This window comes from Chrysemys picta, chromosome 16 (assembly GCF_011386835.1).
Source record: "Chrysemys picta bellii isolate R12L10 chromosome 16, ASM1138683v2, whole genome shotgun sequence".
Classification (NCBI taxonomy): Eukaryota; Metazoa; Chordata; order Testudines; family Emydidae; genus Chrysemys; species Chrysemys picta.
In genome coordinates this window covers 16,995,880-17,013,502 of record NC_088806.1, presented here as the reverse complement: position 1 = coordinate 17,013,502, position 17,623 = coordinate 16,995,880, and the positions used below count along the sequence as shown (strand labels likewise).

The window sequence follows — 17,623 nt, the reverse complement described above, 5'->3', positions numbered from 1 at the left end:
CATAAACAGCCTGCTTCACCTTAAAACCAGTCCGGTTTGTTGCCCCCACTGCTCCTAGTGGGAAGCTGTGCCAGAGCCTCTCCCCTCTGACCGTTAGAAACCTGCCTCTAATTTCCAGCATAAATTTACTCATGGCCACTTTAGCCCCATTTGTTCTTGTGCCGACACTGTCCTTTAGCTTCAGTAGTTTTCTGCTTCCCTGGCATGTACCTCCAATGTATTTATGGAGAACAATCAGATCCCCTCCGAGCCTCTGCTTTGCTAGGCTAAACAAGCCCAGCTCTTAGTCTCCTCTCATAAGATAAGCTCTCCATTGCTCTGACCAATTTAGTAGCCCTCTTCTGCGCCTGTTCTAGTTTGAATTCATCTTTCTTGAACATGGGTGACCAGAACTGTAGCCAGTATTCCAGATGAGATCTCACCAGTGTCTCTTACAACGGCATTAATACGTCCCTATTTCTACTGGAAATACCTCACCCGATGCATCCTCGGACCACACTTGCCTTTTTCATGGCCACATTGCATTGGTAGCTCATTGCCACCTTGTCATGGCCCAATACACCCATTGGAGTGGGCTCTAGACAGTGAATTTGGAGACCTGAATCTATTCCAGACTCGCTGGGGGATCTTAGGGAAGTCACATCACCCATCTGTAAAATGGGGCTGATATTCTGACTTGCTTCTGTAAAGTGTTTTGACATCCATTGGTGAGAAGAGCAAAGTATTAACAACAAACAAGGAGGAGGGGCACATGGAGAGCAGGACTCAATAGAGCAGCATACTGCATCTCAGTACCCATCGTTGCAGTATCCAAGCTCTTCCCAAGTAACTAATGGCTACATCTCGAGGTCCCTAGTGGACTTTAAATCTTCTGCTCTTCTCCCTGTCCTGTGGAAGGAGAGGGCTAGGCTTGGGGTATACACATTTGGAGGGAGTGGGGGGTCTGAATGGAACAGCTTTGCAGAGCATCCGAATGCAGCCAGCCTCAGGGTTAGTCTGAACTCCACTGGAAGCTAGTTTCACAGCCAAACCCTTTAGATTCAGAGACATTTGGCCCCATCAACTGGGCAATCAAATGGTGTTGCCATTTTTGTTTGTGTGTGTCTGATTGACTGAAATTTCTGAATGGGGCATAGTTTCAAATCAGAAAACCAGAATTTTTCATTTTGAAAATATCAGAAAGAAACATTTCAACAATTTCAAAATCTTCAACGGTTTTTCAGGTCGGGAGAGTCAAATCCAGCCGTTTGGTGAACAGCTTCGGTTTTGATGCATTGGGATCTTTTGACAAAAAAATGACTAGTCGAAATAGAATTTCTATAGAATTGAAATTCCACGCTTGAATAATAACAGTATAGCAGTAAGAATAGATTACCAACCACCTAACCAGGATGGTGACCATGATCATGAAATGCTCATGGAGACCAGAGGGGCTACAGAAACAGAAAACTCAACGATAATAGGGGGTTTCAACTATCCCCATATTGACGGGGAACATGTCACCTCAGGACAGGATGCAGAGATAAAATTTCCACACACCATTAATGACTGCTTCTTGGAGTAGCTAGTCCTGGAACCCACAAGGGGAGAGGCAATTCTTGATTTAGTCCTAAGTGGAGCAGAGGTTCTGGTCCAAGAGGTGAATATAGCTGAACTGCTCGATAATAGCGACCACACTGTAATTACTGTAAATTTAATACCAAAGAATCCCACCACCGTAGCATTTAACTTCAAGAAAAACTATGCAAATATGAGGAAGATTATTCCTTTTAATTTCCATTTAACTCTCAGAAGAGTGTAATACTTGCAAGTTGCATGAAAACTATTTAAAAACACCATAATAGAGGCTCACATTAAATGTATACCCCAAATTTAAAAAAAAACAGTAATAGGACCAAAAAATGTCACCATGGCTAAACAGAGTAAAAGAGGCAGTTAGGGGCAAAAACGAATCTTTTTAAAAATTGGAAGTCAAATCCTACTGAGGAAAATAGAAAGGAGCATAAACTCTGGCAAGTCAAGACTGTAAAAGTATAATGAGGCAAGCCAAAAAAGAATTTGCAGTGCAACTAGACACAAAAGACACAAAAACTAACAGAAAAAAAAAAGTACATCAGAAACGGGAAACCTGCCAAATATTCAGTGAGGCCACTGGATGATCGGGGTACAAAAGGAGCACTCAAGGAAGACAAGGCCGTTGCTAAGAAACTAAATGAATTATTTGTGTCGGTCTTCACTGCAGAGGCTAAGAGTGAGATTCCAACACCTAAGCCATTCTTGTTAGGTGACAAATCTGAGGAACTGTCCCTGATTGAGGTGTCAGTAGAGGAGGTTTTGGAACAAATTGATAAATTAAAAAGTAATACATCACTAGGACCAAATGGAATTCACCCAAGAGTTCTGAAGGAACTCAAATATGAAATTGCAGAACTATTAACTGTGGTGTGTAACCTATTGCTTAAATCAGCCTCTGTATCAGATGACTAGAGGATAGCTATGTAAAGCCAATTTTTTTAAAAGGTTTCATAGGCGATCCTGGCAATTAGAGGCTGGTAAGCCTAATTTCAGTACTGTGGTTTAAACCATAGTAATGAACAGTTAGCAGATATATAGATGAACATGATATGTTGGGGAAGAGTCAACATGGCTTTTGTAAAGGGAAATCATGCCTCACCAATCTATTAGAATTCTTTGTGAGTGTCAACAAGCATGTGATCCAGAGATATAGCATACCTGGACTTTCAGAAAGCATTTGACAAGGTCCCTCACCAAAGGCTCTTAAACAAAGTAGGCCGTCATGGGATAAGAGGGAAGGTTCTCTCATGGATCAGTAACTGGTTAAAAGTTAAGAAACAAAGGGTAGGAATAAATGGCCAGTTTTCACAATGGAAAAAGCAGTAAATAACAGGGTCACCCAAGGATCTGTACTGTTCAGCATATTTATAAATGATCCGGAAAAGGAGGTAAACAGTGAGGTGGCAAATTTGCAGATGATATAAAATTATTCAAGATGGTTAAGTCCAAAGCAGACTATGAAGAGTTACAAAGGCATCTCACAAAACTGGGTGACTGGGTAACAAAATGGCAGATGAAATTCAATTTTGATACATGAAAGTAATGCACATTGGAAAACAATCCCAACTATGCATACAAAATGAGGGGGAGGGGTCTAAATTGGCTGTTACCACTCCCGAAGGAGATCTTGGAGTCATCGTGGATAGTTTTCTGAAAACATCTGCCCAACACGAAACTGCAGTCAAAAAAGTGAACAGAATGTTAGGAATGATTAGAAAAGGAATAGATACTCACTGCCATATTATCATAATGTCATTATATAAATCAGGTACGCCCACACCTTGACTACTGTGTGCCGTTCTGGTGGCCCATCTCAAAAAAGATAGATTAGAAATGGAAAAGGTGCAGAGAGGGGCAACAAAAATTATTGGGGGTATGGAACAGCTTCCATATGAGGAGAGGTTAATAAGACTGGGACTGTTCAGCTTACAAAAGAGATGACTAAAAAGGATATGACAGAGGTCTAAAAATCATGACTGGTGTGGAGAAATGAATAGGGAAGTATTGATTACCCTTCTCATGACCCAAGAACCAGGAGTCACCCAATGAAATTATTAGGTAGAAGGTTTAAAACAAACATAAGGACCCACAACATACAGTCGACCTGCAGAATTTGTTGCCAGGGGATGTTGTGAAGGCCACAAAAATAACTGGGCTCAAAAAAGGATTAGGAGGATAGATCCATCAGTGGCTATTAGCCAAGATGGTCAGAGACGCAACCCCATGCTCTGGGTGGCCCTAAATCTCTGATTGCCTGAAGCTGGGAATAGATGGCACAGGGGATGGATCACTTGATGACTGCCCTGCTCTGTTCATTCCCTCTGAAGCATCTGGCACCAGCCACAGTTGGAAGACAAGATACTGGGATAGATGAACTGGTCTGACCCAGTGTGGCCATTCTAATGTTCTTAAGAAAATTTCCCAACAAGTTCCAGCACGGCTTCCTGATGGGGACCTCCTGCACTGCCCTAGTACAAACACCACAACAACACTGCCCATTCTTTCAGAACCTGCGGATTCACTGTAATATAGCCTGGCCTCTCTCTTACACTTCCCATCCTGCTGCTCTTCTTCTTGATTTTGACACCTCTCCTCCTCCTCAAGGAAAGGGGGAGATCCAGCCCGTCCATTGCTTGAAACAAAAGAGGTTTCATATGGCATAAAACCTTGGGTTACCAGCCCTGACAGCACCCCTTGCCATAAAGCAGTTTAACCTGTTTGTAACAGATATGCAGAGCCACATATAATCCTATTAACGCAAATCAGCCAGTTAGATATATGAATATTTCAGCCAAAAAACACACAGCAACTATTCAGAAACTTCCCCTCCCCGAACACACCCTCTAGTTCCCAATTAAGATGGCCAGTTAGCACTTATGTTGGATAGCATCTTCCATGGCAAGGACTCCATAAAGCACGGCCTGGATTGTGTCCCAGAAAAGGATGCAGAAGGCCAACAAAAGCCCGCTAAGTGGGACTTAATTGATGCACAGGCCTGGTGTTGATCCTCAACTTGGGGGACTAGTTCCAGAGGAGGCACAGCACAGTTATGCACAAGAGACAGGTAAACTGTGCCCATGTACAAGCACGTGCATGAGCTCCTGCTTCAGCTGTTTACTTGGATTTGTTTAAAGAGCGCCTTGAGTAATCCGATCTATGATAATGATAACCCAGTGTGCCTTGGCAAACAACCACTTGTTTGCCACGCTCTAAAATCCTGTGGGTGCAACTCACCGTCACTTCTGATGGGAAAAAAACCCACAAAAGTTAATCCTCAAAACAAAAAAGTCGTCATGCGACTAAGCTGCAAGAGTAATTGAATCAATGCAGAAGAGCACAGCTCAGGTTTCACACGGCCTGGTGGACTCTGGAAACTAGCCCGTGTGCATATCCAAAGATCACCAGGAGGTCAATGATGATTCTTCTCTGTATTGTGGTAGCACCTACCCTACTCATGGGCCAGCACCCCACTGTGCTAGGTGCTGTACAAACACAGCAAAAAGGTAGTCCCTGCCCCAAAGAGCTGTCAATCTAAAATCATATCGTATCATCAGAGCACTTTTCTTTATTATCTTCTTGGGCATCTCAATTAAAAGTGTCTCTTATTTTTCAAGTCTGTAAGAAGTCTGCCTAGGCATATGTACAACCTCCCCTACTACTTCTGTCAGAAATATGCCCATTACGTTTCTCAGTACAACTGACCCCAATGAAAGATTTGGTGCCAAACCAATAGCATGCAACCAGCGGGTTAAACATACAGGCCCAGATCTGCAGCTGGCGTCATTCGAAGTAGCTCTACTGGTGACTCGGACTCCTGCATCAGTGGGGCTAAGTTCGAAACTGGGATGCCTTTCTGAAGATCTGTCCTAGTGACTGCAACTGAGTAGATGATCACCATGGTGATCTGACCTTAAAACCTATGAAAATGTATAACCATTTCTCTTCTTGTGGCACAGAAGCCATGAGCGCTGCAGCTGCATTGATTCAACCAGTCCTCCTGCATCCCACACTGCTGTGCTTCAGATTGGGAAGGTACACCATACCTGCTGCAACCCAGCCACAGTGTTGGGAACTATGAGATAGATGCTTCCAGAGTCCCTGCATGCACTAGCCCAGTCACAGGTGCACATCACAGTGGGTGTTGTTACCCCAACACAGCAGTGGCAGGAAGATCCGGCAACGTGAGACTGAGCTCAGCCATCACGTGACCCGGCAATATAACAAGCCATGCCCTGCAGCAGTCTCCTCACTGAACACAGAGGTCATAAGAACAGAAGAACGGCCATACTGGGTCAGACCAAAGGTCCATCTAGCCCAGTATCCTGTCTTCCGACAGTGGCCAATGCCAGGTGCCCCAGAGGGAATGAACAGAACAGGTAATCATCAACTGATCCATTCCTTGTCACCCATTCCCAGCTTCTGGCAAACAGAGGTTAGGGACACCATTCCTGCCCACCCTAGATAACAGCAATTGATATCCTCCATGAATTTATCTAGTTCTTTTTTGAACCCAGTTATAGTCTTCACCTTCACAACATCCTCTGGCAAGGAGTTCCACAGGTGGACTGTGTGTTGTGTGAAGAAATACTTCCTTTTGTTTGTTTTAAACCTGCTGCCTATTAATTTCGTTTGGTGACCCCTAGTTCTTGTGTTATGAGAAGGAGTAAATAACACTTCCTTATTTACTTTCTCCACACCGGTCATGATTTTATAGACCTCTATCATATCCCCCCTTAGTCATCTCTTTTCCAAGCTGAAAAGCCCTAGTCTTATTAATCTTTCCGCATATGGGAGCCGTTCCATACCACTAATCATTTTTGTTGCCCTTTTCTGAACCTTTTCCAATTCCAATATATCTTTTTTGAGATGGGGTGACCACATCTGCATGCAGTATTCAAGATGTGGGCATACCATGGATTTATGTAGAGGCAATATGATATTTTCTGTCTTATTATCTATCCCTTTCTTAATGATGCTAGCATTCTGTTCCCTTTTTCACTGCTGCTGCACATTGAGTGGATGTTTTCAGAGAACTATCCACAATGACTCCAAGATCTCTTTCTTGAGTGGTAACAGCTAATTTAGACCCCATCATTTTATAGATATAGTTGGGATTATGCTTTCCAATGTGCATTATTTTGCATTTATCAACACTGAATTTTATCTGCCATTTTGTTGCCCAGTCAACCAGTTTTGAGAGATCATTTTGTAGCTCTTTGCAGTCTGCCTGGGACTTAACTATCTTGAGTAGTTTTGGATCATCTGCAAATTTTGCCACCTCCCTGTTTACCCCTTTTCCCAGATCATTTATGAATATGTTGAATAGGACTGGGCCCAGTACAGACCCCTGGGGGACACCACTATTTACCTCTCTCCATTCTGAAAACAGACCATTTATTCCTACCCTTTGTTTCCTATCTTTTAAGCAGTTACCAATCCCTGAGAGGCCCTTTCCTCTTCTCCCATGACAGCTTACTTTGCTTAGAGCCTTTGGTGAGGGACCTTTTAAAAGGCTTTCTGAAAATCTAAATCCAGTATATCCACCGGATCCCCCTCGTCCACATGCTTGTTGACCCCCTCAAAGAATTCTAGTAGATTGGTGAGGTGTGATTTCCCTTTACAAAAACTATGTTGACTCCTCCCCAACAAATTATGTTTATCTATGTGTCTGACAATTCTTTTCGTTACTATAGGTCCCTGCAGGACTGTTTTCTTTCAGATGCACCAGCGGCTGAGCTGTTAAGGGCACAGCTGCACTGACCTGCCAACAAGTGTGACTTTGATAAAGCAAAGCAAATTCCACCTGAGCAATGCAGCACAGCAGTCACCAGTCAACTGAAGGCAAAGCTAGTCAGCACAGCTTCAGGTAGGGTGGCACGTGGAGGAGGCATCTAAATGGTGGAAGTGCAAAGGAGGAAGAGGAGAATTGTTTCGGGTGGGATAAAGGGGTAGAATTAGGATGCGGGAGCAGAGTAAATGGTGAAATCCTGCTCTTTGCAGAAGGGCACAAGGACTAGCTAGGCGTCACAAGGCCTCTTGCACTAGTAGGAATTTCATCCAATGTCTAAACAAAAGTACTCTGGTCAAAAGGAAGAGTTATGTTTGAGAGCATGTCCAGCTAGCACCCAGAACATGGTATGACACCACTAAAATTTGACAGCTTCAAGGATAAAACCCCGCACCTAACATTAAAATGCCTGGAATTAAACAGAAGAGAGCCAGCCAATTCCAGCCTTCCAACTGCAAGGGAATCCCTCTGGATTTATGGCTCACTAGGACAATCTGTAACCCACTCACCCCCACCCTTTGGTCCTAGGACTACAGGGGTGTGAACGGGCCACTTCACCTTGAAGGTCCCTTTAGCTGTGACACTCGGGGACCTTTCCCAGCCCTGAAGAAGAGCTCTGTGTAAGCTCGAAAGCTTGTCTCTCTCCCCAACAGAAATTGGTCCCATAAAAGCTATTACCTCACCCACCTTGTGTCTCTAATGTCCTGGGACCCTCATCACTCATTGCCAAATCCATCCAACCTTAACTCTGCCCCCTGAAACTTGCACAAATACAGCAAATTAGTGATTTCAAAAGGAAAAAAATAAACTTGGGGGGGGGGGGGGATCAGTCTAGCTTGAAAATAAAAACAAATAAAAAGTGTTTGCCAAATCCCCATCAGGCTTCTTTTTTGGACCAGTTCTATTTGTAGACCCCATATAGGAGCTAATGGAGATTCTCCTGAGTGAGACAGTCCTCTGCTTTGTGGAGAGGGAAGGGGGATCTTACCCCCTGCAGTGCTGAGTAGGCAGGGCATGTGGTGCAGGGACACCTACGACGTGCCAGCCTGTTTGCAGAGATGTTTACAGTGGCTGATTTCCACAGTAAAATAAAAGAGCAGGTACGTGTCTGGTTATGGCTATGCAGAAAGGGCAGGGCCTGTGCGTCACAAGATCAGCACAAGGATACAACATACCAAAGGGACTTATCAGCCCCACCACTTTCTGTGAGCTCCCACCCAGCCAGGAAACAAAGCTGCCAGGGGAATGCCGGGCTTGATGACTAAGCAATACCCCGAAGAGAGCGGTCAGGGGCAGGTATGCAAAAAGCAAATAGATTTTACTGCAAGCATCATCTGTGCTGTGGTCTCCTGAAATGGGGAGGGGAAGGGCCACCAGACAAAGCAGGCACTAGTCCGCACCGGGAGCGCAAGCACAGGGTCCAGCTGTAACTCATGCCCTCACCCAGGAAGGGAGCATACAGACATGTCAGCTACCACCTCTTGCACCTTTTCTAACAGCCAGGCAATATTCTGTGCAGCCCACAGCACTAGGATTCCTATCTCTCATGGATCCTTCCATGACACCCTCCCATTCTGTAGTGAGCTCACAAGGGGCCTCGTGTACGGCATTTAACCTTTAGGCTCCCGCAGTTATTAGCTGCCTCCTCTTGGCCACTTGGGGTTTAGCCAGCAGCATTCCACTCCGCAGTCCCCATTTTAAAGGGCGTGTCGAAGGCCAAGAGTCAGCCAATCAATGGGCACTTTGCCATTGACGTCAATGAGTTATGGATCAGGCCCACCCTAAAGACTCCTATCTCCTCCAGTGCCAGCACTGTGCTGGGTTTGACCCTGCAGGGTGCGGAGTGCTGCTCGTGGGACGCCGGCCATCCTCCAGGGTGGAGCTCTAGGTACAGAAGGAAATCGAGTGCTGGGTAATGCAATGCTATGGCCAGGGCGTGACCGTGTGCAGCACCTTTTCAGCCTCTCTTTGCACTACTCTTGTTTAAAATACACTTTCCCAGCTGACGAAAATCAAACACCTTTGTGGTTTTTTAAAGGCTAATAAAAGCAACGCCCTGCAGAACAACCGGGCGGGTAACGAGCTTTAAACTCACATTTTCAGTCTCTCGCCTATGCAGAGGTAACGATCAGCTCAGCACTGTTCCTTACTGTCCAAAACCACGTCGGTTCCATCCCTGCAGAAGGTCCTGCACTGAGACACTGACACCCATCGCGAGGGTAGCTCTCTATTCCTGTGGTGCGTGCAGCGTATCCCTTTCCCCATCCAGGGGCCAGGTTCACCCCCTTTTAACAGGAGTTAGGGCGATGTGGGAGACCTCAGTTCAAATCCCTGCTCTACCTCAGGCAGAGGGGGGAACTGAACCGGGGTCTCCCACATCCCAGGTGAGCGCTCTAACCACTTGGCTAAAAAACCTAAGCCACCACTGGCCTGTCTGTGAATACAGCCTTTTAAACATGCCCGGAAACACAGGATTGCTGCTCAAACAATACGTTTTCTTTCACAGAATCATAGAATATCAGGGTTGGAAGGGACCTCAGGAGGTCATCTAGTCCAACCCCCTGCTCAAAGCAGGACCAACACCAACTTTGAGCAGGGGATTCTTTGAGCCCAAACACACGTTTTCAATTCACTAGAAAACTTCAGAATGTTTGGATTTGGTTCAGGTTGAATTGAATGGTTTTGCTGATTCTTCAGAACGGCCACTGAAGCTATAAATTAGTTATTCACCCAGCTCTGATCACAATTATTAAGCGTGCTGCTCTCAGAACTTGAGCTGACAGCTCTACTGATCACAGAACAGATTTGGGTAAGAAATAATGGGAAGCGTTCGGCAGAGTAGAATCCACTTTACCCTCCCCTAGCAGTGTCAGCTCCTGAAGAGCTTCCGTGGGATAAGGAAGAGCAGATGCAAAGGGATCAGAGACAAAGCGTAACAATGGGGCCCTTCTCCAACCCCATAACTACAGTGTAGTCACCCCCCACGGTCAACAAAAGGAGTATTTCAGTAGCACCCTTTGGGGCTCATCCCATGGGCCCGCATGCTGGGGTTTAAATCCAGAGCTACCCAAAACAAGAGAGTTAGCAGATTTTACTGGGAAAGGTAATTTAGCCAAAGATTACCACCTTTCAGTGCAGCCTGGGATACTCTGGGGGCATGAAACGACCTTCTGAAGCAGTAGCTACTTCACAACCACTCACCCCAGCCCAGCATGTTAATGCAGTGGTCAGAGGTTTATATTAAGGAGAGGATCCCCCCCATCTAGTCTGGAGAAACACACACTTCTAGACAGAGCACGTCTCACAATGTGACTCAAAGTACTTTCCTTTCGAGTCCCCCTCATCCCACTCCCGGTCTCCTTCTCCCCACCCCGAGCAAGATTTACCACCCCGATGGGGGCGGACCCAATTGGCGACCAGTCTCCCAAATCCACTGCAGCAGGGGTGTGCTGGGAATGGCACATTTGGAAGGGTTTAGACAGGACAGGAGCTGAGATTTGATATACCCAGCACAGGCTGTGTTTTGCATCACGTGCCTGTAGAGCCAATAGGCTTTTTTACCCCTTTGCACCTGAGGAATCTCAGCCATTCGGTCTTCCCCAGGGGCCAAGGGAAGGCCTTAGCTACAGTAGCAGGCAGCGACAGTTTCAAAGGACAAGTGTCGCAGACAGGCTGAGACATGAAATCCATCGCCCCAGCGGGATTGGCATACGGGATGCCACACTCCTCACCCACCCAGCCGACCGGGTTTGTGCAGTTGCTTTCAACACACCCCTGGCACAGGATCACAAACTAAAATCACCTCTTCACCTGCAACGAGGAAAGTCCAGAGAATCCTCGAAACCACATGGCAACTTCATGTTGCGCTATTGTCTCAGGGGAGCTGTTGCTTGTTTCGCTCTCCCCAGAATGTCTCTCTCAGTTTGGGGGCGAAGAGGAGGGAGAAACAGATGAGGGGAAGATTTAACATTAAAATGACAGGGCCTGCAATGCTCTGGTGACCCCAGACAGCAAAGGGTTCTGCAGGAGTCCTTTCCCCACCATCCCTCATAAGAGACGGTGTGCTGCAGGAGGGCGGATGTGGGACATGTAACTCGTCTGCTTTCTATACATCAGCCGAAACCTCTGCTTTCTATAGTCTGGAAATTCTCACATTATCTCTCATCTGCTTTAAATTGGGGATTCATTCATGGGAGTGCTGGAGTGATTAAGGGCAGATCAGCTATCAGAAACGACTCCTGCACGTCACTTTAATTAAACACCACGAGATTCCAGGTCCAGACGGCGATCTAATTTCAGATCAGAATGATGGGACGGCAAAAGCCCTCCAGATTGCAAAGGACTGGAGTTGTCCCTGCCCACACAATAATATACCACTCATTACACAGACCACAAAAGCAACAGCTGCTATTTTAGTAGGACCTACAAAAATATGTTTCTATGCCAAATTTAAGAGAGTGTGTTCCTTTTAATCTTTAGCAAAGTTAAAAGCTTGAAGTGACGGGGACAAGGCTTGGGCACATGGCAAAGGTAGAGAAGGAGGAGAGCAAGGGGACCATAGAAAGCAGCTGTGGGGTGCGGCATGCAGCAGGACTGAGAGCAGAGAGTGCAGACTTTGGGGTGCATGAGCGCAGAGTAAGGCTGCGGTACACATAACTGATGCACCCCCACTGAGTGCTTGTACACAGAGCGAGGGGCAGGTGGGAGGCAGACCTAAAGAGCACTGGGCACAGAGCAAAGCCAGGATCAAACCACGAGCAGGAATCCAACAAGCTGCCTGAGCCAAAAAGGGTTATTGCAAATGAGATCCACCTTCCCACCGGCAGACAGGACACAGAGCAGCCCCTTGGCTGGAGAAACCCTTTCCCCACAGGGAGTTTGTGAGGAAGGAAAAGAACCTAGCAGGTATCTGCATCTCCAGCCCCTCCAAGGTGCAGAGTACTTTGGTAGGAACTTCATCTCGACCCTCTTGCCTTTCCAAATTTCAAACTGCAGTGCTCTCCGAGGGGCATGCCCTGGGAACTACTGATACACGATCACAACCACTGGGATAAATCCTGCTGTCCTTACGGAGACAGTCCCACTGGCTGCAATACGGCTCGTTATCTGAGTAAGGCAAACCGGGGGTCAGGTTTCCTACTGAGGCTGCCCTCGATTCCAGTTTCACAAGTGTTTCCCCACCCAGTGACGGGCATTGCCCTCACTCGATCAGCAAGAAGAACCAAACATGAAGCCCGCTGTTACATGCTGGGGGTTATTTTACATTCGGGGCTTTTAATGAAAAAAAAACAGACAATTTTAACAAAGCCAGTAGTAACAGATATCGCTAACCATCCACTATTTTGGATCACCCAGCCCGCAGTTAAGCAATTATTTTAATATGAACAAGAGTGTAGAGTATATTCGATGACATAACCCCAGTTTGTAACTGCACAGGATTCTACTATTGCAGGTATATAAATCAGCTACCCGAAGGCTGCAACCAACGAAGGTCATGGAAGCAATCTAGACACAATCATTGCGGACTAGGAGAGCTTTTCATTATTACGGACACCAGGAAGTGTGTTTTTGTTGGGTTTTACCTCATCTTTCACCTCTGTTTCACTTACGTCTCCCTTGGGGGAGAAACGGGTCAATTTCTATTTGGTTTTCAGTTGTGAAACTTCAAGGGATTGATTTTCTACTGTAACAGAAAACACACATGTCATTTTACGTGTTTCCTTGTATTGTGCTGTGTCATTCCACTAGGAGCATTCAGACACACAAGAGACATCACACACAGATCTTTAGAGTTACTGCTCCATGATCCTCAAATCGTTGGATTCCTTCCTCCCGCTTCACCAGCGGCCATGTTCTCTTTCCTCATCGTATCTGTTTATTATGAGATTACATTAGGTATCTGCAGGGTTTGGGAAGCAGGACATATTGTAAGCACATCTTTATTAGCGGAACTTTCCTCATGATTATTAATTTTGCATTATTGTAGCCTAGAACATCTCCATAAGGGATCAGACCCGCTAGGCACTATTCAGGCATATAATGAAAAATTCATGCATATAAGGAAAATATAATTCATGCATACAAGGAAAAAACTGCCCCTGCCCCAAACCAATTACAATCTTAATATCTGATGAAAGAGACAGACAGAGCCCAAGGGAACAGAGACACAATGATTCCGAGCTATTATAGTTGGGGATTGGATTAAACCTCATGTAAACTGTGAGGCGTGACTGCCAATCCTCATTTTAAGATAGCGGTAAAAGACATGTAATCAGCCCCTCGCCTAAAACAAAGGCATATGTGAGTCCACCCAGGAGTTAGAATTAGGTGGGTGGAAGGTTTGGTTGAGTTTTGTTTTGGTGGTACGGGTGTGTGTGTGAGCGAGCGAGATAGGATGAGCTGAAGAAGCAAGATCAAGCCAAGCAGACAGAAACAGATGGTTGATGATGTGGCCCTGGAAGAAAGTTGAGAAAACAGCTTTTTGGGCTCAGTGCTGAGTGGAAGAAGGCTTGGAACAGTCAACAAAGGAGCAGTCTCCTGCTGGCTGTTTCCTACTGAGTTCAGGAAACCAGGACGTGGTTGTAAATCAACAAAACTGCGTCAAAGAAATGACCCTCCCCAATTTCTCCTCCCATCTGGAACAATCTATAGCCTATCAGACTTCAAAGTTTTTGGCTAACACTTGGGTAAAAAGGGGTAACATCACTGTTTGGATGACCGTAGCACCTCAGAGCCCGAGACCCAGATCAGGACCCCATCGGGCTAGGTGATGTACAAACACAGGACCAAGAAGCTTACAATCTAAGTGTAAAGCAAGACAGCAGATGGAAATAGACGGGGGAGAATAAGGCAGCTATGCGATAGTACTGGCCAGCATGATGGGCAGTGCCCTCGGCACACCACGGGCCTCACCAATTTAAAGTTTTTTGTAGGCATCACGGCAAAGGAGAGCTCTGAGGTGGGAACCGGAGGACGAGCTAGCGTAACAATCAGCACTCAAAGCAGTTCAGCCAGCTGCAGCATGCAGGGACCTTGGAAGACACTATCACACTCCCCATCCATCAGCTTTTTAAAATTAAATTAATACACCACAAGGCAGCAAAGCAAGAGCAGAGGAAAGAGAGTCTGTAGTGCAATAGAGGCTCAAGGCAATCGGATTATCTGTTGCTACTCAGTGCAGGAAACAAGCTGACAGACACACTTGACCCAGCAGAATGACAACTCCCATGGTCAATTGCTTGTCCTGGTCACTCTGATGCTAACCCCAGGTATCCCACCCAAGTTTCAGTTTAAGTGCTTACATTTGTCCCTTTTAAGTTCCCCTCACAGTTTCAACTGGATACAGAGCTGTTCTTCACTGTGAATCCCACACTCCTGCAATGTCGCTATGTGCTGTTAAACAGCTACTGCGTTCCACCCCAGAAGTAGCTGCAGTTCATTGGTGGATGAAGTCATTCTACCTTGGGACTCTCGGGAATGAAAGGCACTAGGAAAAACATCAGTGGATTAATCTAAGGACTTGTCTACTTTGAAAGTGGGCTAAGCTAAACAGGAACAAGACATTCTTATTCTGGGATAAAAGTATCCAGACATGGGGTTATTCCAGAATAGCTGTTCCCAAACAATTCATGTGCGGACAAACCCAAGTACTCCATGGACTGACACAGGCCAAAGCATCAAAGGAGACATCTTCTGCCTGCCTCTCCAAAACCCACACGTGGGTGTATAAATGCAGATATGCAGGGGCAACAGACTCTGGCATTAATTTGTGGCTGCAACTCAGGCCCTGACTTTTGAGAAATCAGCCCTAAGTTAAAAACAAAGAATAAAGATTGGCTTTCTATCGTCTCCCTTTCTGGAGTAGTTGAAAGTCCGAAGCAGTGAATTTCAAAATAGCATATGTGAGATACCATTATTTACATAGGTGCCCAGGACATTATGGTATGCCTGATTGATTAGATCCCTCTTAAGAGGAAGGACAATCATAGAATATCAGGGACCTTGGGGAGTCATCTAGTCCAATCCCCTGCTCAAAGCAGGACCAATCCAGGACCAGACAGATTTTTACCCCAGTTCCCTAAATGGCCCCCTCAAGGATTGAACTCACAACCCCGGGTTTAGCAAGCCAATGCTCAAACCACTGAGCCATCCCTCCCCCACTTCTCATCCAGGAGTTAGGGTGATAGACTAAAATTTAAGAGAGCAGGGTTCAATTCCCCACCTCCAACAGAGGCATTCTGTCCAATCTCGTGTACATCATGTAGGCCACATCTGCACTAGGAGAACTTTACCCTACCGATATGGGTACATTGGGATTCCGGCAGCACTGTAGTCCAGTCACAGAGCAGGACCCCGTTGTGCCCGGTGACGTACACACACAGAACAAAGAGATGGTATGCTACACTGGCGACGTGTAGTACGGGCGTAGGTTATACTAAGCAAGCTGCACTTTCACCAGTTCCCTTCCCCGTGCAAACCAAGTAAGCAATACCAACAAAAGTGCCCTCCCTGCTGGTGCAGCCGCATCCTCTGCTCGGCGCTTTGCTTGCACAGGCTTCACACTTCTTCCCGCCCCTGCCCGACATAGCTATGCCAGCAAGAAATCTGCAGTGTAGACACAGCCTTAGTCTCTCTCTGGCTTTGTTTCCCATCTGTATCCTAGGGATCAGAGCACAGGGGGTACATGAGGCACTCAGATGCCACAGTAACGTTGCCCGAGAAACGCCGCAGAGAGAGAAGATTGCAGCAGCCAGAAATGCAAACGTCCTATCGGAGTTTCTGCCCGCCAGTGACAGCACAGTGCTCCCCTGTGTAAGAGGATCACTCCAATATTAAAGCCAAGCCCAATTTTTTTTCTAATAAACAAAAATCCCTTCTGTACCTGGCAGGGTAAGAATTGCCTGAAAATTGTCATCCCTCTTACCATAATCTCTGTAAGGGTTCCCACAGCCTCAGCCCTCCTCTCCCAAAGCCACAGTGGTCAGTGCATGGCTCCCGTTCTATATTCCCTGGGGTCTGCAGCTCCGGGGCCCAGAGCACTGTCGAGCCAGAGAGGGGAGGAGCGGGCTGTCGTTTTCAATCACGTTCTGTGGCTGTGTCCCTGCCTCTGTTCTTTTAAAAGCTGGGGGGGGGGGAGGGAAATAGATCTGATCGGCTTGCTAGGGATGGGCACGTCTGACTAATAAAGGCTTCCACCGTGCAGTTACACACACAAATCAACAGTCTTCTCTCGCTGCAGTGGCTGGAGCGGTGCCAGTTGAATACAGTTACCTGGAAAAGGGCGTGGGGTGGGAGTCGGTCATGTTTGAGGTGGCCTTTCGACATAAACCCAGGGCATCAGATGATAACGGCAGGACAAAGACTTGGGCTTTCCTGCTCTAGAACGTGCTACGTGTTGTTAGCCAAGGGGCGAAGGGACCTGCTGGTCTGAGCATGGGACTCGAGGAGTCATACCTGTGCCAGCTCTGGTCCAGGTAGTGTGCTTGTCATAACTATAAAGGGAAGGGTAACAGCCCTCCTGTGTACAGTACTATAAAATCCCTCCTGGCCAGAGACACCATAATCCTTTTACCTGTAAAGGGTTAAGAAGCTCAGGTAACCTGGCTGACACCTGACCCAAAGGACCAATAAAGGGACAAGATACTTTCAAATCTTGGTGGGGGGAAGGCTTTTGTTTGTGCTCTTTGTTTTGGGGGTTGTTTGCTCTTGGGACCAGAGGGACCAGAGGGACCAGACATCAATCCATGCTCTCCAAATCTTTCTGAACAAGTCTCTCATATTTCAAACTTGTAAGTAACAGCCAGGCAAGGCGTGTTAGTTTATCTTTGTTTTCTCAAATTGTAAACGTTCCTTTTGCTAGAGTGTTTATCTCTGTTTGCTGTAACTTTGAACCTAAGGCTAGAGGGGGTTCCTCTGGGCTCTTTGAATCTGACTACCCTGTAAAGTTATTTTCCATCCTGATTTTACAGAGATGATTTTTACCTTTTTTTCTTTAATTAAAAGCCTTATTTTTAAGAACCTGATTGATATTTCCTTGTTTTAAGATCCAAGGGGGTTGGATCTGGACTCACCAGGAATTAGTGGGGGGGGAGGAAAGGAGGGGGTATGGTTAATTTCTCCTTGTTTTAAGATCCAAGGGTTTGGATCGGTGTTCACCAGGAAATTGGTGGAGGAGTCTCTCAAGGCTACCCAGGGAAGGGTTATAGTACTTGGGCGGGAGATATTCGGGGGGAGAGGGGGGAGATAGACAGAATTTCCCAA

At 46.3% G+C, this 17,623-nt stretch overlaps 1 protein-coding gene across 24 annotated transcripts in view; it reads right to left on the bottom strand.

Annotated features, from left to right (window-relative positions):
* The window catches only part of ST3GAL4 (ST3 beta-galactoside alpha-2,3-sialyltransferase 4), a 154,796-nt gene that overhangs the window by 32,487 nt on the left and 104,686 nt on the right, over window positions 1–17,623 (bottom strand). Inside the window, exons 1-2 of one of the 24 annotated variants that reach the window (XM_065570457.1) lie at window positions 16,287–16,452; window positions 14,665–14,849 (exon numbers count right to left, since the gene is read on the bottom strand). The exons of 20 other annotated variants lie outside the window; for them this stretch is intronic. Coding sequence is in view for 2 of the 4 variants with exons in the window: in XM_065570451.1 (XP_065426523.1) it covers window positions 16,287–16,289 (3 nt within the window). In the remaining 2 variants the exon portion in view is untranslated. Of the gene's footprint in view, window positions 1–2,733; window positions 2,754–14,664; window positions 14,850–16,286; window positions 16,453–17,623 lie in introns of those variants that run through there. 3 more of the 24 variants (XM_065570451.1, XM_065570452.1, XM_065570455.1) reach the window with 3 other exon arrangements.